Source organism: Engystomops pustulosus, chromosome 3, assembly GCF_040894005.1.
Source record: "Engystomops pustulosus chromosome 3, aEngPut4.maternal, whole genome shotgun sequence".
Taxonomy (NCBI): Eukaryota; Metazoa; Chordata; class Amphibia; order Anura; family Leptodactylidae; genus Engystomops; species Engystomops pustulosus.
This window is the reverse complement of record NC_092413.1, coordinates 91,641,335-91,665,075: the sequence shown is the minus strand read 5'-3', so window position 1 is coordinate 91,665,075 and position 23,741 is coordinate 91,641,335. Positions and strand designations below refer to the sequence as shown.

The window sequence follows — 23,741 nt, the reverse complement described above, 5'->3', positions numbered from 1 at the left end:
AAGTGTGAAACACAATTTATGTTTCACATGGAAATTTAAAAACTGCAATAAAACTGAATGCAGTACCTTACAATTCTGTTTTACGGCACTTTATAAACACATCTCAAATATATGGATAATGATGGAACACACATGAAACACTTCAGCAGCTAAATTCTCTCAGTATTTGGTGCAAGCTTAATCCACAAAAAATTTTATTAATCTTAGGGACCAGTGTCCAAAAGTTAACTATTAATGACAAAAAAAATAAAAAATAAAAAAAAAAAATCTACCCAACACATGCAGTGATTTTATTCACTGAATAAATATGAATAAAATCAGGCAAAAATCAGGGCATGCGTTTTTTACGATCTGAAAACGCACTGCCTAAAAACGCCATGTGTGACATCACCCTAAGGGTGCATTCACATGTGGCATTTTCATTAACTGGTAACCAGCACCCAGTGTTCTGCATGCAGTGTAAACAATGTAAAACAAGAGTGGGGGGGGGGGTCATTTGGAAACCTTTTTTCGTTTTTTTGCACAATTGCTGTAAGAAGTTGCTTATTTTTGCGGATATAACCTCCAAAGGGGTTGCTGAAACATTTCAGACTTTCAGGACCCACATGCCTCATTTATCACCACTGTTTACACAATCCCAATCACATATGTGTTTCTATGCGTTTTAATGCAAGACAGAGGGTTGTGGTTACGATCGCATGTGATTCCATAGAAACAAATAAGTGTTGCCCACCCCTGTAAAAGCAGCGCTAACGGTAAGGCCGCGGTCACACGTACCGCTAGACGTCCGTTCATAACGCGACGCTAGCGCACAGGGGGAGGTCCTCGGCCCGAACGCACATGCGTTTCCAGAGACCGAGGACCTCCCCCTGTGCGGTGTGACCGCACCCTCTTAATGCCTCTATGGGTGCGGTCAAACATCGCGCCTAACGCATGTGGTTTAGAACGCATTTCACCAGATGGAGAGAGACTTGCCTAATTAACCAGCTGTTAACATGTGTGTTTACAAAACCCAACTATAAATGCATGCACTTGTTAACATGCGTTTTGTAAACAAAGGTGTTAGCAGTTGTTTAATTAGGCAAATCTCTCTTCAGCTGCTGCAATATGTTTTAAACACATCCGTAAGTGCTGTCACACGTTGCGTTTACCGCATGCGTTTAAGAACGCATTGGAATAGCTGAAGAGTGATTTACCTAATTAAACAGCTGTTAACATGTGTGTTTACAAAATGCAACCTTAAACGCATTGTTAACGCATGCGTTAACATTAGCGTTTTGTAAACGCAAGTGTTAACAGCTGTTTGATCAAGCAAATCACTCTTCAGCTATTCCAATGTGTTTTTAAACACATGCGGTAAACGCAACGTGTGACTTCACCCTCAGGGCGCGTTCACATGTTTTACTTTGGTTGCGTTTTCATTGCATTTTAAAACGCATTACAACAGCTGAGGAGAGTTGATTTGCCTAATTACATTACAGTTAACATTGTCGCATTGTAAACGCGATGTTAACACATGCGTTAACAAATGTAAATAGTAATGTTATTAGGCAAATCAACCTCTCCTCAGCTGTTGTAATGCGTTTTAAATGCAATGAAAACGCAACCAAATGCAACGTGTGAACGCGCCCTCTGGGTGCTTGTTGCCAATCGCATGCATTTGGATTGCATTTGTAAACACAATACAAAACGTCATGTATGAACGCACCCTCAAACTATACCCCAAAACTATAGCCTGTGCTTTTGCCAAATGAAATTACATGGATACCTAGAAATGCGGCAAGGTTTTGTAAAAATAAACAAATCCCTGCAGTTTTCTAGAATCTAGCAGCATTTTTCCTTCCATGTCTCTACTATATTGCGGTACATCGACACACAGAATAATTTGACATTAAGGATTTCTGCACTCAGGATGCGCAGTTATATGCAGCAACGGTCCCATATGCATCTGCGCTATTATTTGCAGGTGAGAGCCACTCACATGCCGATGAGAAGTGAAAAAAAAAAAAAATTGTCAAATGGATTGCTTTGACCAAAAAGAATACAGCAAAAACTGCACCAAAAAGAGAGAAAGCTTCTTAAGTGTCTAATGTGTTTGGTATTTAACAAAGGAGACACTGGTTTTACCTCCACAATCACTGTGCATAATAGAACCTTATTGTTACATCATAGTCTTAGTAGATAATGAATCCTTAATAATAGCGCACTGTCATGCTGTGTCCACTTCACTTCCCACTGTGAAATTGCATACAAAGCTTTATGGCATGTTCACACACAGCAGATTTGTAGCAGAAATATAGAGGGCAGCACTTCTTCTGAACATGATTTCTGCGAGCCGCTTTCACATGTATAGAACATCTGCAGAAATTTCTACAACAAATCTGCTGTGTGTATACATGACCTTAATCCTCATGCATCTCATGGCAGCGCTCTTCATTAAACACAGATGTATCCATTACTTTTTAATGAAGCCTATAAAAAACATGCAATGAGATACAAGCACCATCATAGCTGCATGCATACAACCTGGCCACCAGTGGGTTAATCCATCTGTACCAATACAAATTTGCCATTCAGCTATTTTTTTTTTTCCACCAATGACATCTTATTAGTTTATTATGTTGTTCCAGTTAACAGTATAATAAACCAACCAAAGGAAATAATAAAGAAGCAAAATCACCTAAAAGAGCACTAACCCATATCTGTCTGTACTGTCCAAAGATTTCAAGTAAAAGATATCCAATCACTTTACGTGCATACAAACTATATATTTTGGACCCAAAGTAATAATTTTCACAAGATTATGCTGAAATATGCTTCTGGGTGTTCATGTTACCATGTACTGACATATCTAAACCTTTTACCTGGTCCGACTTTCTCTATATAAGGTGTATTTTAATAGGTCTAAGGTGGTGGAGCAGAGGGGCAGACAGCACATCAGGCTTTGTGTCAGCAGCAGGTCTTCAGCATGGACATGCCCACAGCACCACAATTATCATGCAGCACAGCTCCCACCCTCCCCCAATAACCCAACCACTCCCCATTGCTCAGTCCTTTGTATTGTTTTGTAAGGGAAAGTGAATGAACCTGCATTCACATTGCTGTAAGTGCAAACCCATGGAAATGCTCCTTGCATGTTTAATTTGGCTGACTGTTCTCCAATGATGGCTAATGCAGGGCTAGCAGGATCCTCAATGGTGTAATTGTGCAGAATCTAACTATTATTATCACTTATGTGTCTCTGTGATCATAAAGAGTTGTATAAATACTAAATATTTCACATCCTGACTACTCCAATAGAATGCTGTTAGTTACTTTAATACATTTTATCCTTAGACTTCTTCTTTAGTGGAATAAATAAAAATAAAAAAACTCGGCCCTTTATTTAAAAACATAAAATTTTTAAGTATTAATGTTATATGAACATCAGAGAGATTGATTGGATGAATACTCCCTTTGCAGGATAGCAAAGTGTCCACCAGAGGGAGTCATCCATATGCAGATGGTCAGATGGCTCACAGGAAGGCTTTATCCTGTGGAGAAGGATGCAGGGGCAGAGAGTGCAAGTGAGCAAGATGAACACAAAACTACAAGCAGTTTTGTGCCTGTATCTTATTTTCATTAACACTAAAACGGGTTAAAAAAGCCACGTGTGCCGCCGGCCTAAACCCCGAAACGTTAGTGAGTAAAGAAACCTGGCAAAACAAGCAGCATCTACAATGTGACAAGTTGCCTTTAAAATTACATAATGTTTCTAACACTTTCAGCAAAAGCTGTAATGATACAAATAACAATCTCAACATGTGTCTGCCCACAAACAGCTGCTTTAGTAACCTAATAATTGTAATGTGTATATGAATATATAGAAGTACAGAATATGAGACAGTTTTCTTATATATAGGATCCTGCCAATAAGATGCTATGTAGAATAGTCTGGTCATACCAGTAATGTTTATGGGTACCACATCAGTGTGTATGGCCTGTGCCTCCTGACGCATCTTCTCCTCTGGAGTGGGAAGTGGGAGTGACTTGGTCCAGTTGGTTTGGGTGTCGGAGAACTCATTAGAAGCAGGAGTTTTTGGTCTTTTCCCAGTCAGTAGCCTTTCCTCTTCACTCGAAGAGACTGAAAACTATAAGGTAAATACAGAATGTCAGCTTTACCACCATAAGGATATAGAAATGGGATACACCATGCAAACTTAGGTATTATTCCCAGTTAAACATGAACATGAAATATTTGTAAACAGATATGAAAAACAAGTGTTTATTAATGTATTAATTTTTATTAAAGATGTATCTATTACATAATCAAAACAAGAATCAGAATCCATAATTCCAAGGTTGTATATTGTACTATGGTATGGCAGCAGCTAAAGGTACACAATGTGTACTCTCAATATGTTAGCAACCTATCAGGAGCGTAACTAGGAGAGACAGGGCCCCATTGCAGACTACTGAATGGGGCCCACTTCTCCCTTAAAAAATATACATATTTCTATACTCACACAGTATATACACACCACACAAATACAGCATAAACATACATACAGTAGGTACACACCATATTTACATACAGCATATACACATATATACAGTATATATGCACCACACATACACATCCAATACTGCAGATGCTGGGGCCCGCTGACACTGTGGGTCCCATAGCAGCTGCTATGTCTGCTACCCCTGTAGTTACGCCCCTGCAGCCTATTAACCTTTACAGTTTGTGTAATACTGACATTGTTGTATATCAGTACATTGCCATTCCTGTTGATTCCAATAGGGAGAAACAGTGGATTCTGTTGACTTTTCACTAGAAGAGACTGTTAGGAGGTTGATTTTGTCCAACAGTACCACACGTGACTGTGGTTTGTGCCGGTATTGCAACTGAGCTGTATAGAGCTGAAAGTGGCTTAACTGCAATATCTTGCACTACCCATAGGTGTGTAGTACTGTTTTTGAATGAAAGCAGCCATGTTTTTCAAATTCCGGACAACCCCTTTAACAAAGATCTCAAACTAGTTAGGTCTCTTCTTGCAGATTATTATATATAATTTTAGATAATATGGATACTATTATTATTAAAAGGGGTAAAATTGAAATTACTGATGCAGCATTTTACAAAGGCAGCTCTACTGTGTATAGTTAAATTTTATACATGTCTCTTGTGAAGTTATTTGTAGAAGATATCCACATATGGTGTATAGTGGTGAGATTGCCCCATTTATTATCATTCTTAGGAATTCTTAAGACATCTCCGAGTGAATCAGGGCAGCCCCTCTGTGATCTATCACAACTGTCTCTGGTGTCTGCCTTCTGGCATATATACAGCCAGTAAAGACCCCCACCACCAGCAACCAGCTGCAAAAATATAGGTCAAACAGGTTCCCGACATGTTCCTGAGGTTTTGTTTAGAAGAAGTAATGAATGTAAAAGTAAGACTATTAATTGGGAAGATTGCTTTGAATTAGGTTGATACATAGTAACCTGCACATGTATATGTACAGGTCCAGCAAGCTACATTGAGACTCTATTCTATTGTCAAGCGGTAGTGGTAAGTGAATCTGAAATTTCTATATTTTATACAAGAAAAGCATCTAAAAATAATGCTCAAGCCTTCCTATACAGGCAGTCCCCGGGTTACGTACAAGATAGGGTCCATCGGTTTGTTCTTAAGTTGAATTTGTATGTAAGTCGAAACTGTATATTTTATAATTGTAGCTCCAGACAAAAGAATTTTTTTTGCCCCAGTGACAATTAGATTTTCAAAATTTTAGCTGTAATGGGACCAGGGATTATCAATAAAACTTCATAACAGACACCTTACAGCTGATCATTGCATCCTGGGACTAAAGTAAAGCATCCAGAGAGCTTCACCAGATGTCAAAGTGGGCAGAGGGGTCCATCTTTAACTAGGGGTCGTCTGTAAGTTGGCTGTCCTTAAAGGAAACCTACCACTTGAAGTGGCAGGTTTCTGATGGAAATACCGGGCACCAGCTCAGGGTGAGCTGGTGGCGGAGCTTATTTTTGTTAGTGTTTTAAACTGCGGTATCGCGGTTTAAAACACTTTTTAAACTTTATAGCCGACGCAGGGAGGTACGCGCTCGGCGCTTACCATGCGCGCGGCTCTCATTCACTTCCTATGTAGCCGCGCGCACGGTAAGCGCCGAGCGCGTACCTCCCTGCGCCGGCTATAAAGTTTAAAAAGTGTTTTAAACCGCGATACCGCGGTTTAAAACACTAACAAAAATAAGCTCCGGCACCAGCTCACCCTGAGCTGGTGCCCGATATTTCCATCTGAAACCTGCCACTTCAAGTGGTAGGTTTCCTTTAAGTAGGGGACCACCTGTAACTGTTTGTGCAGCACAAGTAAATTTTATCTTACAGGAACTACAAAGCAATGATGGCTATAGATGTTGACCACTTCAGAATCTTTTGTGTTGGATGTGTTGCTTGCATCTAATGAATTTATATTTTTAAAGATACAACATATTCTACATCTAAAGTAAAGTAACAGACACCACTATCAAAAGTCAATGGGCTCCAACCTATGACAGTACATTAGGTTCAACCAATGTAGCATGGTTCATAGGAAGTGGTAATTCTGTGGCTAATGTGTTCTTAGATGAAGCAATCAATCTGTCCAATGAGTCAATAATTTAGGATTGATTCCCCAGATGTTAGTAGATATGAAGATAGGCTTTAGTTGACAAAGAGCAATATATAAATTCCCTGACCTAGGCAGAAACTTGTTGGAGATGACCCTCGACCCATGACTTTCAACCCTTTCAGATGTAATTTTTCTTTTAAGCTTCAAGCAGTGTTGTTTATGCCAGTGATTAAGTATAAGGTTTCAATTCATTTCACGTTACGAAATGCAAGTAATAGTTTGTATGTTTAAACTATCACAATTCAGCTGTGGATTAGGCAAAGCTCCATATATCATAAGTATTGCTTACATGTCCACATAATGACGTTAGCTCTAAGCCTACTACAGAACTAACTATATGCTATTCTATTACATACAGATCAGTGTTTCCAGAACAGGGTCATGATTGAAGCAGAAGTGTCCCGAGCACCAATAAGCAATCGATTGGCTTCAGAGAATGAAGATGTGTGTTCTTTGTAATCCGACTCTGATATGGCAGTGTGTAAGAGTCACAATTCAGATCATTCTCGTGGGAATATGTAGAGCTGTCCTTCCCACTCCCAGTACACAGTTACAGTTGAGTACAAGGACATAAAGGTTATTATGAGTCCACAGTACCACATAATATAATGGAATGACAAAACAGAAAGATTTACACATACATCGTGCAAGTTTTCCTTTTACATAACTGTTTTACTTGTGTTGCTAGTAATTTGGAGTCATTTTCTGTACTTTATGTCTATTGGAGGTTACATACACCTCCATCTTCTCAAGGGGATTTCCTAGTGAATATTACATTATATGGTTGTAAAGGGATTCAGGTTTTATTGTTCTGGTGGTATTCTCTGTAACCATGGCCCAGTCCTGAGAGACAATGCTGGTAAATAAAGATAAGGAGGTTGTAGATCTAATACTACTGATTTACAGGACCCATCAGAGTGGGAGCCTCGAGTACAGCCGGTGTACCTTAATGTTCCAGGGCACCAAGCAACAGCAGACACTATGGCAAGACTGACAGATGCATCCTAGCACATTAGACTGTGCGGGAAAGAGAGAACGGTAAAAGGATGCCAGAGACAGCAAATGTACATGAACAATCAATGCACAGACACAATGGTACAGACCATGTACAGTCTACTGAATTACTAGTATATAGATTAGCGCATCTCTTCCTAGAATACATATCACACAGAAAGGAATAGGGGAATCACCTAAATGAATTGAAATATTTTGCTTTTATGTATATTGGATAGATAACTAAATGTAATTCATTAATTCAATGGTTAATTTAACTAATGGACAAAATTCAGCAGAAAGTGAAGCTTCTATATACAGTATGCTGCCTTACACTCCATCTGTCAGCATTTCGTATAAGGGACAGATTGGAAAATAAATAACTAAGAAGCGTAAAGCCGTCCAGGCTAATGTTATACAGAATATGTAGTTCTGATTATTAAAATCAGCCTAATGAGGTTGATTTTACAATTATCTTCTTTACAATTCATGCGGTCCTTACATCCTTGAAATGTTGCCCTTAATGCTCAAAGGAACTGTGGCTGAAAGAAAAGGTTGCTCTGGTTATAAATGAATCTTCCTTAACCTTTCTCTGTGGATTGGATTCATTTAGCCTTCTCTGGACCATAGGAAATCTTGTATTGACAAGAAGTCTGCAGATTTACAGCTTACAGTTAATTTTGTCCCTTGGGTGGATTGGACAGGGGTGCATATGCCTGAGGACTGCTTGATGTTCCATTTCTCTCTGTTCAGCACCTTTTAGATTTGATGGTTCCTCCATCATCCCATAGAAGCCTAGCCAAAAGAGGCTAAGGCGGCAGCTGTGCAGCTATATCTATATATTCTAGGGGTACCATGCAGCTAAAGGGGTACAACGTGTCTGATTGTTATAATATGAGGTCGGAGCGAGTGGTTGCTTTATATTTAGGAGGTATTGCTTTAAAATGTGTTGCAAAAGTGAGGTGGCAAAGAAATCGTGATAGTCTGGACCAGAAGAAAAAAATATACTGAATATGTGTACTCCGTGTACACAAAAAAAATTCCAAAAATTATATAGTATTGTTTTAATATTATATAATTATTTGTTATTTTCAATGATACATTCCCTTCAATAAAGCCAGTGTTCTACTGCACCCTTCCATTATATAATATATAATATCTGCTATAGCTTTTGTGCTGTAGCTTCCCATTGTTTGTGTGTTCTCCCTCTGATGGTTGGATACAGGTAGGAACGTTTCTGTGCAACCATGGACAGGTGCTCCAAGCATTGAACTATGGCACATGAAAGCACTTCAAAAGAGAGTTCTAATGAAAATAAAGCAATAAGAATAAAAAGGCAACTTGGACACAAAGAGACATCTGCAATAGGGCAAGAGCTAGCATGTAGTCACTATTGGGCTCTTCTGTATTGCATTAGGTTTTTTACATGTATAACAATGGCAGCACAGTAGGTAAGGTTAATATAAGGATACCTTTCGACTGTGTTCATCATCATCTTCTTGGTAACTTGTGCACACCATGTCAGGAGATGAGGAGAACGTTGGTCCTTGGGAGTAGTATTGTGAGCTTCGATATCCATCCCTTCGTAACTTGTCACATTCTATGAAATCAGGAAGTAAAATAATGTATTTAGGGGTTGAGAAATTCAGATGCAGTGAAAGTATGAAATGGAACATAAGGTTCCCGTAGTTGTATCTTAGTTTGCTAGCTTAGCTTCTATTGCCAATAACGTTTACAGCAGTTTCAAGTAGGTGGAATATTTCTTTCTGAATATATATACCGTATATACTCGAGTATAAGCCGACCCGAGTATAAGCCGAGGCCCCTAATTTTACCACAAAATACTGGGAAAACCTATTGACTCGAGTATAAGCCGAGGGTGGGAAATGCATTGGTCACAGCCTCCCCAGTATATAGCCAGCCAGCCCCTGCCCCAGTGTATATAGCCAGCCAGCCCCTGCCCCAGTGTATATAGCCAGCCAGCCCCTGCCCCAGTGTATATAGCCAGCCAGCCCATGCCCCAGTGTATATAGCCTGCCAGACCCTGCCCCAGTGTATATAGCCTGCCAGACCCTGCCCCAGTGTATATAGCCTGCCAGACCCTGCCCCAGTGTATATAGCCTTCCAGACCCTGCCCCAGTGTATATAGCCTGCCAGCCCCTGCCGCAGTGTATATAGCCTGCCGCCACTGCCGGACAGATCGCACAGAAGATATACAGGGGTCGCCGGAAAGGTGAGTTTAGATATATTTATTTTTTTGACTCGAGTATAAGCCGAGTTTGGGTTTTTCAGCACATTTTTTGTGCTGAAAAACTAGGCTTATACTCGAGTATATAAGGTATAAGCAAAGCAAAAATGAGACCAAAAAATACTGTACAGCTATTTTTCAGCAAACAAGTAAGACTGATCTTGAAACTACAAACTAAATCTGAATCTGCAGCTTAAATGAAATATTTATTCTGTAGATGTGACAAGCGATTAAGCTAAGCTGCATCTGAGAAAAATTGAATATAGCTGAATCAGACACTAAACCCCTTAGTCAATTCAGTCCCATGCATTATGTCATCACATCTGTTTGAAGTAACTAAGCTGAATTCTAAATGAATGGATGTATTGTAAGCATCTCAGACACTAACATGTATTTCCTATTGACCTATTCATAAGGGTCCAAGTGAATGATATTGCAGTATAGGGGTTCCTGCAGCTCACATCTCACAAGCTATGGCAGGTTTTATTCCAAAATAACATCCTATCTGCTTAGTCATTTAGTTCCGGGCTTTTGTTGCCCATCCCCCTACTTTCTCCGGTGGGAAACTAAGTGGTATAATTTCTGTTCTGGGAACTGCAACATATAGTAACTCTACTATGCAGGTGAGCAGGGTAATAGGAGGAAGCACAGTTTATGTTTACAATGTCACAACTGCTTGTGGATACTCAGCAAATTCCTGGGATGACAATGGGAATAAACTTGTAGGGAAATGACTGCAATATGATGGCCGGAACATATACTAACATTGGTTCAAATCAACATACACAGCACTATAGTGTTCTAAAGTAGAAATGAATTAATAGTAATATTGATAATGATTAATAAATGAGCAAATTATTAATATACAAGAAATATAAAATATACTATAAAACAACTTCCTAGGGTCTGGAGCTAGACATGAAATGGCCACCTACACAAAAAGATATGTAGCATGATATGATAAGGGGCTTGATTTGTTCCTGTTCCCTTCCTCACGGATTACAAAACACTTTGCTTGGAATGTAAACCTATATAGATTTAATATTAAGCTACTGTATGTTCAGCCTAAACTGCAGAGCTATAAAAAATGGTTCAGCATTTGGCAATGTTGTGAGACAATATCAGTCAAGTCTTTTTTTTCATTTGATTTGATGACTACTACTCCATCATATGGAGAATTTGTGAAACAGGATTTGGATTTCCTATTTGTAATACCTTTTTGAGATTTGAGTATGTCACATCAGGCTATAATAATAAGGCTATAATAAGTACAAAAGGTGGGGAAAAAACAATCTCAGAATCGCTTTGATAAGTAACAGTGTTCAAAAGTTATAACCATATAAAGCGATGCAAGTCAGAATCCAAAAAAATGGGACTGAGCTTTAAGCTTTAAACTGGCTGCGTCCTTAAGGAGTTAACTAGTGTTCAGTTATCTTCCAAAATAGCAGAACTGTTCAGTCTGAAGTGCCTCTATGCAACAATGATTATGCACTTAATAGAATTTGGATATATCATCACACCCCCACTCATACCTTCCCTCATCTCAATACTCAAGTAGCTATGTCTTGGAGGGTATTTATAAAAAAAATCAGACCCTGCATCCTCAAAGAAAAACCAAATAAGATTATCCCTAAAGGTTGTAATCCGATAGTGAACCTGAGAATTTTATGGCTCACCTGTGGCTACACCAGATGGGTTCTGGTTTGTAATGAAGAAGTAATCTCCTCAGTAATTGAAGGCTGAGGTATAGCTGACAGAAATACATATTGTATTGGAAACCCCAATTAAGGGAAATAGGAAGTTTTTTCTAATGATGAAAATGTTCCAGTGTTACCTTCTTCTTTACATGTGTACATGGCACATTGAATGATGTACTCCCCTTCCACATATCTCTTATAGGAAGATACCGCATACACCCAATTTTTTTAAATATGCCCTGTTATATTATATTTTTTATATTTGCTACTTAGAACCACCCTTAAAAGAAATTGTGTGTGTGTATATAGTATTATGTATGTATATACCCATTCATATAGAGCAGATGTCATGATCAGAAGACTCAGCACAACACAACTCAAGTACAACTTGAGAACTCTGACAGAGCACACTGTCCACGTTTTGGCTCCAGGGCCTGAACTGAATACAACAGCTGTACTTTATATGTGAATGGTTATTACCCATTATTTGGCAGGGTGTATAGTGTGTTAATCAATGCCATTAGTAGGAATAACAATTGACTGGTTGTTCTGATATATATATATATAAATGACATCTTGGCTAATTTTTCTGTCTAAGTGTTGTGTAGTTGTTATTCCCATATAGGTAATTCTTTGTACAGCCCCAAGGAAGATACATCTGGTTTCACACCTTCATAGGTAAGAGATAGGTTATACTATTTAACAGGACTGAAGTTGAGAAGCTGATGTTACGTTTCAGATTCCACAGAAATAAAGTATTTCCAGGTTTACCATCTTGCAACAAAAGCAGATAAAAAAGCAGAAATCTATAACAGAAATAATGTCCAGATCATTATATTTAAGTCAATATATACCCAATTACTATGATTTATATGTAAAATGTAACTAAAGGCTATTCCAATGTTATGAAGTAAATGCTATTGCCCTTACTTTGTGAGTGGGGGGAACCAATCTCTGGGAACTCCATCAGTCCTGGGAATAAAGCTTCTGCAACTTGCCACCACTTCGTAGTCTTAATGTGCACATAGGGGCTCTCGGCCAGGGGTGTAATGATCGTGGTCACAGAGTGCGCGACTGCAGTCGGGCCCGGTGCTGGGGAGAGCCCACATCTACTTGAGATGGGAACTAGCCCTCCCCAGCACTTACAGAGGCACTGATGCCGGCGCCGTCACCAGCATATAACGACTCTAGTACTGCCCCCATATGTACAAGAATAAAACTACAATAATACTGCCCCCTAGGCAGGGGTGTAACTAGGAGAGGCTGGGCCCCATAGCAGATTTCTGCATGGCCTACTCGCCTTATAATATATAGGAGTGGGGGAATAGTGGGGTCACAAATCCATAAAGGTGGGGGTACAGGTTTTAATTATATACTGGAGTGGGGAACACTGGGGTTATAGTCAGAGATAGTTTTAAACACAATCTCCCTTGAGTGATATCATTATAATAACCAAACCATGATTATTGTCTAGTGTAAATGAGTTTGTTCAGACTCAATGCGATGTGAATGCTATAGGTGGTCCTTTTCAAAGTAGTATGTGGCCTGTGAAGTCTTTTTCTATTGTCACTGGCACAGGAGCAATGATCACAGGCTGATGACAGATGGGTAAGAGACAAGGCCCGTTGTTTGTTGACCGCAAAAGGCACATGTTTGTCTCCATGTGGTCTAAATGTGTTTTTGTTGCATTGCCTTAATATAATAACTAGCATCAGATTCCCTTTACGGATGCTAAATCCGAAGTCACTAGATACAGTGTAAGTTCCAAAGTATATCTTATTTTCAATATTATGTATGTATGTGTAATAGAATAATAATGAACAGTGTAATTCTGAGGTGGAGGCAGGAATACAAAAGAAGGTAGTGACTTCATCATCAGTAGCAGAGAACATAGATGCGTCCACATGCAGAAATATAGAGGTCCTACACAGAGACACAAAAAGCCATATGGTTGATGTATTGTCCTTTATTGTGAAAACACCAGCTCTTTAAATAAAGGAAGCTCAAAAGCACCAAGACAGTTTGTGTTTTTGTAAAAACATGGGATTGGTTTCACATGACTAAACAATGTGATGTGTTTGCTTTAATGTCTGCACCTGTAAATATCTTCTACTTGGGAATTCTTTTTTGTGGCTCTTGTCTTTCACATCTTCACCTGGGTTCTCATAACTGACTTAAAGAAGTCTAAAGACTCTTTTGTGCCATGAGATAGCCATGTTCTATCTGAGAAGACTCTATCCCAACTCCCACACACATATACGGACTCAGATCATCAAAGAATTTATGTTTACTACATTGAAGGGGGAGTAGAAGCTTACCTCGTGAAGGGACAAAGAATGGGACATGCTACATGGGACCAGAAATATATGGTTTTCACAGTTGTATGGCTGGCCACAGGTTGTATTGCAGCTCAACTCCATTAATCCTAATGGTGATGAACTCCCATTCTACACACTACCTATGGAGCTGTTTTTCTCATCTTGAACAGTCTCTTCAAAATCGCAAAAGTCTGACCTTTATTTTCCTTAAAGAGATAACCTATACTCAGGTTGGCATATTCATCTGTTCTGGTGGTTTTCCGCCTATAAACATCTATCACCAACAATACAGTTGTGTGCATATACACATAGTTGTATATTGTGTTTAAAAATGCTGTAATAACTGTAGAATAGAACTGTTAGAATATAAATTGTAGTTGTCCATAGTTTACATGGGTCCTGAAATAATAAAGCGAGAGCTCATGCACATACAATTTTCATAAGCTGATCTGTAGACTGCACATGGGATCCACAAAACTTAATTTTAGGGCTTTGGGGGCAGCCTGCATAGTACACAGTAAAAGCAAGCAGGCGCAATTGTTGTTGTTTCAAGGATGTCTGTTCACACGGATTATTACATGTGAATGACTGGCTACATTAAGTGAAACATGGGGATAGAGCTGCATATATTAATCAGCAGACTGGTCTTATTCACACTTGATTTCACAAAGGGCAGTCTGGGGCAAGTCACATAATAAAAAGATTCATAACAGCTCCTCTTTCATGGTCATTCCCGTGCAGTGAAGAACTGCCACCTTCAGCCTTGGCTGTACTGCCAAATGTCTACAGGAATGAGCTCAACACAATGGAAAGTCAGAGTTGATGCCTGTGTACCAACTCCTTCTTTGGCTCCACATGTAAGCTACATAAACCAAATAGACAGGTGTTTTTTATTTATTTTTTTGTTTAACTTTAAAAATGATCACTTAGTACCAACTGCTTTTTAGAGAAATAGCAAAAAATATATGTAGAGCCATACATGTAGAGAAACTAGCAATCTATATATCAGTTTTACCCAGCAAAGTAGAAAGCCTTAAAGGGGTATTCCAGGAATCAGAATAATTCATATATAAATGGGTCCTTAAAATATAAGCTAATGTGTAATTAGTTGTTATTTAAAATGTTGCTCCCGTTAGCAGAAAAATGCTGTGACATAGACTGTAATGAAGAATTAAAATGCTACTGGCCCTTTAATCAGTCCATTAATTTCCTCCGCGCGGTCCGTTGCAGAGCATACACAGGACAGAAGATGGCCACTGGTCACATGTCCACATCCCATGTCGTGCACCTGCCTGGGCAGGTCATGTGATCACCACTAAGTTTGGCTGTAGTCGGTTGGTTGCAGTGCATCCAGTATGGCCAGTGTTGTGGTGATGGCAGTTACACATCATTACTATGGTAACAGAGCAAGAAAACCTGTTACATCATCACTGGGCGGCAGAGTATAAGAGGGAGGAGGAGTTACTGAGAACTAAAGGATCTTGGGACTTGTAGTTTCCAGTGGCAGCCATCTTGGTGATAACTTTAGAGAGGCCATAAAATTTTGTGAATCATAAAATCAAACTATTTAAGCTCCATTTTGTGACTAATGATGTTGAGTTTTGTTACATTCATTTATTTATATCATTATGGGTTTTTGTATCAGACGTTCATATTCCCGGAATACCCCTTTAAGCTGAAGGTCTTATGTGCTATGTAGGGGCTTCACTTGAGGAATTACTGAAGCTAAGCTCACATTTCATTGAAATGGAACTAAGGTGTGGGCTATTACACGGCTCCTTCCAGTTCTGTACATCTTTCATCAGCAATACAGCACAAAGGGTTGTCCATAGTTATGGCTCTGAAGGCAGCAGAGAACAGTTTATTATCCTGATAAACCACCCTATGAACATTTCAACAATGTCCTGTTATCCCCTTTTAATCAATATTTATTTTTGGAGATATCTGTAAAATTCTTCTCAACGTGATATTTTCTCTCCTTTCTTTATTTTATCACCTATAGGTAGCTTTGACATTATTTAACATAAAAATAAAAAAAATTTTAACTCAAAGAGATTCCTAAAATGACTCTTGGAGAGTATCAGTCCTGTGCTGCCGCAATATATCTAGCAGGTCAGATGCAGGGGGGAAAACCGGAGGAGCAGGGAGGGTGTGTGTTACAAGAGCTTCGAAGGGGTTCTGGCAACGCCCCCGGAGCCCTTACAATTCATTTGCATAAAGTTAAATGTAGATTTTTTACAGTTGAACTTTATGAATTGCTCCTAATAAACATATTCATGCAGCTGAGAGTTTCCCAGCAGAATGAATGCTTTAAATCAGTTAAAATGACTGGTAGTTCTGCTTTAAAACAAACAAACTAGCCATATGTGTTTCTCAAAGCACAGACTATGGATCAGACTGGATTTTACAAAGTTCTTACATGTTCCCATGGTGATAACGCCTCATAGATGCTTGAAAAAGCAGAGCATCTGTGCAGACCTGACGGTGACTCCTCCACCTCAAGGAGAACCCTTTCTTAAATTCCAGCCCTTGAGTGCAACACAAGATTAGTAGTAAGACAACATAAGCTTTTAAGCAGGATTAGCATCTCCAGTGCCGATACCAATCATATAAACCTATGCAGAAGCTATATATTCATTACATTTCCACTGAGAAATCCAAAACCTTAATGGGACCTTTATTCTTCTAGTAATATCAATAACCATAACCACAGGTTTTGACATACTCGAAGCAAAGAGCCATCAATGTGCAGGGACAGGATCAAATTGTGAAAGGGACTACTACAATGCTCTCAATGGGAAAAGCTAACCCACAAACAGGCAAATGGTAATTTATGGTTGGATTAGATGGGTTATTTTGGTATAAAAAAAATCTCAAAAAGTCACATTGAGGTCTATTTGTGGCACTTCAATATAGTGGAGTAAACATAGAACCAATGATGCAACACTGTACAATGAGAGTAAGAAACATGACTAGCGGCTTTTTAAAAAGGTCTCATTAAAAATGTGCAGGCTCTCTCCAGTCCCATGCTGACGTAGGTGCTGCGACGTTTCATGCATTTTGTGACTTTTCACAGACAGTGTAAGAATGCTGCAAATAAGTTTATTAAAGGGATAAAGCAACTTTAACAAATGTGACAGGACCAGAGCTCCAAAGACAAACATAGAACTGTCCCAAGGAGTCGGCTTAACAATGACAAATGACCCCCAATATGCCTAAGAAATAAACATAAAACAGTAGTCCATAGAGTTCATAGAGGTATAGTCCATAGATGTACAACAAAAGCTGCACTTAAAAAGTGTACTGAATCCTAGGAATTCAATATACAAGATATATTACCAAAAATCCTAAGCTTCCAACAATTTCAAACTTATTAAATTTAAGCTTATCAAGCAAAGTACTTACCTCGCAGCACTGTCTTCAGGTTGACTTTGGCTTGCTTGTGCAGATCCTCTACGCATGATGGTCTGGATGATGGAAGAAAGACATTCTCCTGTTGGTGCCAAGATGCTGAATAATGGACGGTCCACTTACTTTCATCATCTAGATTGGAAACCGCTGGAGAAATGAAAAAAGACTTTGATTAGATGCCACAGAACCATGGAAGGATTAGTTTTATAAAGATGGGGGAGATTGAAAACACGGTAAGTCTTGAACAACAACAGTTGATATCTAACTGGTATGATTTGTGCCATAACCCCAATAATAATGTATAATTTATAGTACTGGTCTGTTTCAATGGGGAGGAGATATCTTATTGTTGCCAACCCCCCAAAACTCAGATGATATGTTCTCAAAACACACTGCAAGTTGACAAGATGCATATAGTGAAGTATTACTAATCCCATTGTACCTTATTTTTGGTACGGTAACATATTTTGTGTTTCATGTGTAAAGCTTGCCAGGCACATCAGATAACTTGACCTCACAAATCTGCACACCAAAGGGTTTGGCCTTTTATAGTAACCTTTAACAGGGTAAGTATAAGACCCTAATAGGGTCACCCAGAATACTTACTCTGATAAAGACACAGGTAGGTGAACACGGGGAGCAGGACTAGGGATGTCCTGTGTCAGATGGAGAGGGCCATGTAGACATTACTTTCTACACATCCCCATGCATCATAACCATTCCCATATCAGTGATTGGATGGGTGTCACAGGAAGTCCCTAGTTTTGATCCCCAGGGATCCACTACTGGAGGTGTACATGGAACTTTATCTGGGTAAGTATAATGTGGTTGAACCTGTTAGGGCATTATACTTACCCTGTTAAAGTTTTCTATAAGTGGTCAAACCCTTTATGCCTAATTACCTATGGAAAAAGGCGGAGGAACAGCTTATCTCCTAGAGGCAATATCTTTTCCACAAATTCTGCCATCAGAGGACATTATTATAAAGTAGATGACATCATTAGGTTCAGGCATCAATATTTAAATATTTAGGGCCAGTTTTGAAAGTGACCTGTTTGCTTGGATAAGTCTAATGCAAATGTCCAGAGATGATTCTGTATCTCCCCTGTTGGTATTCTGCTTGAGGAAGCTGATAAATGAAGAAGCAGCTGGCACCATGTCCATGATGCGGTTGGCAACACTGGCTACTGAGCTGTGTCAAATATTTGGCCTGCAGCATATGGCTTATTCTCAGATTAATGGCCCTGTTAACTGAGATATAGACACTCAGCAATTTTGTTCACTAGTTCAAGGTTAAAGTTTCTTAAGAAACTAACATTAAGATGACTGTAATTAGAATTCTGTTTTTTGATATACAATTAATTTTGTGTATATAACTCGTAAGAGTTGGAAGTCACAGATAAATAATAATAAATGTACGGTATGTAGTTATATAAATTATATATGTCAATTACACAAAGCATTTGAGCTGATGTAAAAAGGTAATTAATTAGTTAACCAGAAAGAAGCTTGGTAATTAATATAATTACATGGTAAAACCAGGATTTGCAGGATTATGTGGTGGAGGTGAGACAGCCTCCACTTATCTGTATTTCACACGACAAACACAAGAGAAACATGGGACATGATGGTGTTTTAATCCTAACAATAGTTTTGCATAATTGTGCAATAAATGATATAATTTAAGAGATATGATTAAAATGCAAAATACTTAAAATTTGGTTGAAAAGTTGGAATCCAACTGGTTCTACATCAGATAGCGAGCAGGGTGTACACTAAGTTATGACGCTGCTATGAAATATGTATTTTATCTGGAAGGAAATCAATATTATACAGGGAAGACCCATTTTACAGAAGGAAGGATTGTCTTATAGACAGAGCACCTAATACCTATGTAACATCACACTACTCATACTACTGTAGAGCGCCAGATTGCTTTGCATGGCTGTCATGGATATACACACACATAAAACCGAGTCATATCATCCCAAGAGGCATGTGTCAGGTGCAGTCCACTAGTGACAATGGAAACTACAGTACTGCCATATGGATAGAGAAATATCATATTGCAGATTTTGACACGTGCTATATCCAGAGCCTAAATGAAAATCTTGACTTTAATGGTGCGTGTGCTCTATTCCGCTGATAATAAATGGCTTATTACTAGCCAGAGGCACTGTCATAGTGGCTACAAGCTAGTCGTCGTTTTATGGTTGGGTTAGAAGATGTTGCTATTCTTTAATTAGAGGTCAGCTTTAAAGTGGAAGCTAGGCATCAAAGGAAAATGTCATTGTGGTCTGCCAATAAATAGCTTAAAGGTAGAATTTGGGTTTCAACTAAGGAATCAATTAGTTAAACAACCGTAGTAGGGCCAAAAAGTATCATTCAGGAATCTAGACTGGTAGACATCAGAATGGAGCCTCAAAGTAACGTGAATGATATTAACATCTGTAATAACGTGTAATTGTCTGACACTGCTTCCGTCTATGGTTAAGTAATAACCGGTATACCAATATATACAGGATCTTTCAAGTGGCATGCGATCGAATTTCTTGGACTATAATAAAAACAAGGATATAAAATACTATATATCTGTAAGTAAGTATTTATTTAAAAAAAAGTCATTCATTCTGCTAGTTTTCTCAAATTTCCAAATCCTAAAGAAAGTCAGCTTATACCAGACTATGCTCAAAGCACAAATGCAACAATTATCGGGACACTAATAAGTAACCTTTCTTATCAAAAATGGTCAATCTGATTGATGATATCTATCCATGGATGCATTGTGTTAGGAGTATATAGATAAAGTCGTCCCTATCATGGAACTATCAGTTTTCTGAATGCAGGAGCAGTTTAATGTAATTGATATAAACTACAGCATGACATGAGCAGTATCCTAAGCCTATGACATCTGTACAGTAACCATTACTCAGTTGTAGGCTTACAACAAACAACTACATATTGAGGTTTTTCACATATAAGAACAGGTTATCTTTGTGCAACCAGCACGGCAAGGTGGAATTTGATATAGCTGTTGTAGGATGACACTTGCCCCCTAGCACCAAGGGGCTTTATTGTCTATAAACCATCAGATGCCTTTACAGTTCACCATAACAACCCCCAGGACCACAACCAATCTTATAATAAAAAGGAACAATAATGATGATGCAAAGTATTTGTTCAATGTTGTGTTATATTGCACTGAACCATAGTCAACAATCATTGTTGTAAAGCCTTGGGTAGCATGCTGCTAGTGGCTCTATTGTTCCACAACTTGTGCTTAGGGAGGTTCTCAAAACAGATCTCAAGGCTAAGCTCGCTGCATTACAAATTCTAATTCAACAAAGCTTTTCATGGGCACGCTGAGAGGTTGGAGCCCAGCCTGCAAATTAATTCCATCTATTAGTTATCTCTATGGACTATGCTCAACCATCTAGATGCCTGGCTCTAAAGAGACTTTCACTATTACAACAACAGATTTAGCTATAAGCTTCAGCACATTTGGATAATCAGTTGTACAGTGTTAAATATTTAGGCATTGTGTGTATCACCAATGAAGTTAAATACCATATTTTACAGTATATTTAAAGTACTTAATATGTTGTTGTTGACTATATATGTTGATTTGCATAGCACTGTAGAACATGATGGTGCCATATAAGTGTAACCTTTAAAACAAAAAAATGCAATAAAAAAGAAGGGTACAACCCAGTCAAAATTGTTTTAAATACCAGTAGATGTATTACAATGACAACTCAATCTGATAATCAGTAATCCAAAGAGTTTTACAAAAACTCATTAGAAAACACAAGCCAATTTAGCACAGTTTTATGCAGTTTTTTTTAATCCACTCCTTCATTAAAACTACACGTGTGAACCATTAGAGTAGAGGTGGAGCAGACGCCTACTGCTGACAGCAGGTGCTGTAACTCTGCATTATAACCCAACATATTCCCTACAAATTATTATCTATGTAATAATTCTACCCCTTAAGCCAGAGCACATTGTATAAGGTATACTTACTCTTCTTCTTGAAGAGACTGATGAGTGACTTCAGCTTAGTGTTAATAAACACAACCATTTCTGAAGAGCTTCAAAGCAAAAAGCCCAAAGACAACTTGAATGTGCGTCAAACCCTCCACTGATGATCCTTTACAGTTGTAGCATCAAAGCCTAAAACTTGCTGGTAAGACTTGACCCTGAAAGTCCTTTTCCATAGTATAATCTCCAAGTCACAAGAGCACATTTGGGGAAAAGATGCTTGTGTGTGAAGACCAGAGCCAAGCCTTAGCTCACTTGTGCCCTTAGACTTTCTGCTTCATTGCGTATACACCCCCTCTCAGATGATTGTCATCTCTCTTTCACTATCCCCCACCTCTATACCATCCCCAGAGTTCTCCCAGCTCAATTCCCTGCTACTGAAGTTCCTCAGCTCCTGCACAAGGCTCAGCACTAAAAGGGGCAGTATTGGCTTTCAGCTATTGTTATTCAAACCCGCCCCTACCTCCCTGAAAGCCAGCAGTACTTTGTCTACTTGCTGGGGCTGTAAAGAGATGATGGCTGATTTGTACTTGTTTGTTGAATCTATGTGGCCATGCAGCTATCATTTACATTACTTTTGTTCCTTGTTAATGATAGAGTAGAGTCGTCTAGGAAAATTGACTTTTTCCAAAGATTAGTTTACGAGAACTTTGCCATGTTAGAAACATTTCAAGTGCTAAACAGGCAGGTGCATTGTCTGCAAATTCCACTCATGAAAAGACGGATCAATTTAATCAGTTCTGACCCAGTTTTACAAAGAGAAACAGACTTTAAATTTTTCGTAAACGAAATATATATTTAAAACAGAAATGTAGATAAAAATTTATATTCCTGAATTCAATAGAAGTCCATAAATATAAGTCTCCTGACACTATAAAATCTGAACATTTTATTGCTAAAATTCAGTTAAGAAACGGGTTACCTATAGGCACATAGATTAACCTTGCTTAAAACTTGAACTGAATGTTTAGACTGCAGGTCATTGCCAATTTAGAATCTGTGGCTACAAGGAACAACATTTTTGTACATTTTAATTTAACTATTAAAAACTATATACTTATAAATTTTAAACTAAAAAATAAATTTAAGAAGAAACGTCAACACCAACCAACATAAAATTTCAGTCAAAATTAGCAAACACATTGTTGTAGCTGCGTATGGGCATCCATGCCTGCGCCGCTCAGACACTTCATGTGAAGGCTTTCTAGACAAACACAAGGAGAGGGCACAAGGTCAACCAAGGAGGCCCATTATGGCAAGTGCAAGGTATTTGGTGCTTTGCTGAACATCCAGGAACAATTGAAGCTTTTCTTTCCCATCAAATAAAAGTTTACATCTATGAGTCTGCCACTTATTGCAAACAGCTACAAAATGTGAGAACAGACACTATTATAATCCGGCCAAAATGATTGTATAATATATTCATGACTTATACTGCTATTATGTTCAATTTATAGTTTAGAATTTTCCTATATATTACCATAATTATAGAAGCCTATATTCTAAACACAGCACATACTCACATACATTCCTTAGTGTGATAAATACTATAATAATAACAATGGTGACTAGCAAAAAAAGAAGCATTTTGAAAAAAGGGTGAATTTTTTTCTAAACCATGCTGAACTTAACAGTTATGTCCCCATGACAGAGACTAACATTAGTGAATATTTCATTGAGATATTGCCTGATTACATTGGTAACAGTCTACACACTTTCCCTTCTCCCACCCATCACCCCTCAACAACATTCACATTTCCACATGACCTGTTCAATGCAGCCATCTGGGACAAACACTTCTACAATTGCACACAGGCTGCCTGCAGCCTGCCTATATTATAATGATGGTAATTGACCCAGAAACATTGCAGTCAGCAGAGGATCCAGCAGGTTGCTATGTAAATGACATTCCTAACATTCATAGCAACAGCAGTTCATTGACAGTCAGGTAATAAGGGGGAATCTTACTGCTGCAGTAAGGACACACATACCTACATATACATGAATAAAATGTAACAAAATAATTACAAACTGCATATAAATGTAGCTCACTTCCAGCCTAAATAGTATCTTATGCTGTATGTGCAAGCAACAAAAGACAAGCTTAGCACATCTATCTGCTATCTTATCACAAATGTCACAGGTTGACAAAGACTCCATTCATAAAGACATCCCCCCTGTTTTATTTCTATTGCTGCCCATCTCGAGCCTTCACCAAATGACAACTCACAGGGGCTGCAGCAATGAGAAGGTAATGATAAGAAGACAGTGGATTATTTATCAGCATGACCATGCTGAAGCAGTAAAGATATACAGCTCTTATTTACACTGTGCAATTACCATTAAGATTAGTCTCCACACAA

The 23,741-nt window shown here is 38.5% G+C and overlaps 1 protein-coding gene across 16 annotated transcripts in view; it reads right to left on the bottom strand.

Annotated features, from left to right (window-relative positions):
* NHSL1 (NHS like 1) overlaps positions 1–23,741 on the bottom strand; it is a 140,314-nt gene that overhangs the window by 11,014 nt on the left and 105,559 nt on the right. For 9 of the 16 annotated variants that reach the window (XM_072141408.1, XM_072141393.1, XM_072141397.1 and 6 more), the window contains exons 2-5: positions 17,332–17,484; positions 9,136–9,263; positions 7,616–7,687; positions 3,944–4,130 (exon numbers count right to left, since the gene is read on the bottom strand). In XM_072141408.1, the coding sequence (XP_071997509.1) occupies positions 3,944–4,130; positions 7,616–7,687; positions 9,136–9,263; positions 17,332–17,484 (540 nt within the window). Of the gene's footprint in view, positions 1–2,864; positions 3,004–3,943; positions 4,131–7,615; positions 7,688–9,135; positions 9,264–17,331; positions 17,485–21,360; positions 21,761–23,741 lie in introns of those variants that run through there. The other 7 variants (XM_072141394.1, XM_072141400.1, XM_072141406.1 and 4 more) reach the window with 4 other exon arrangements.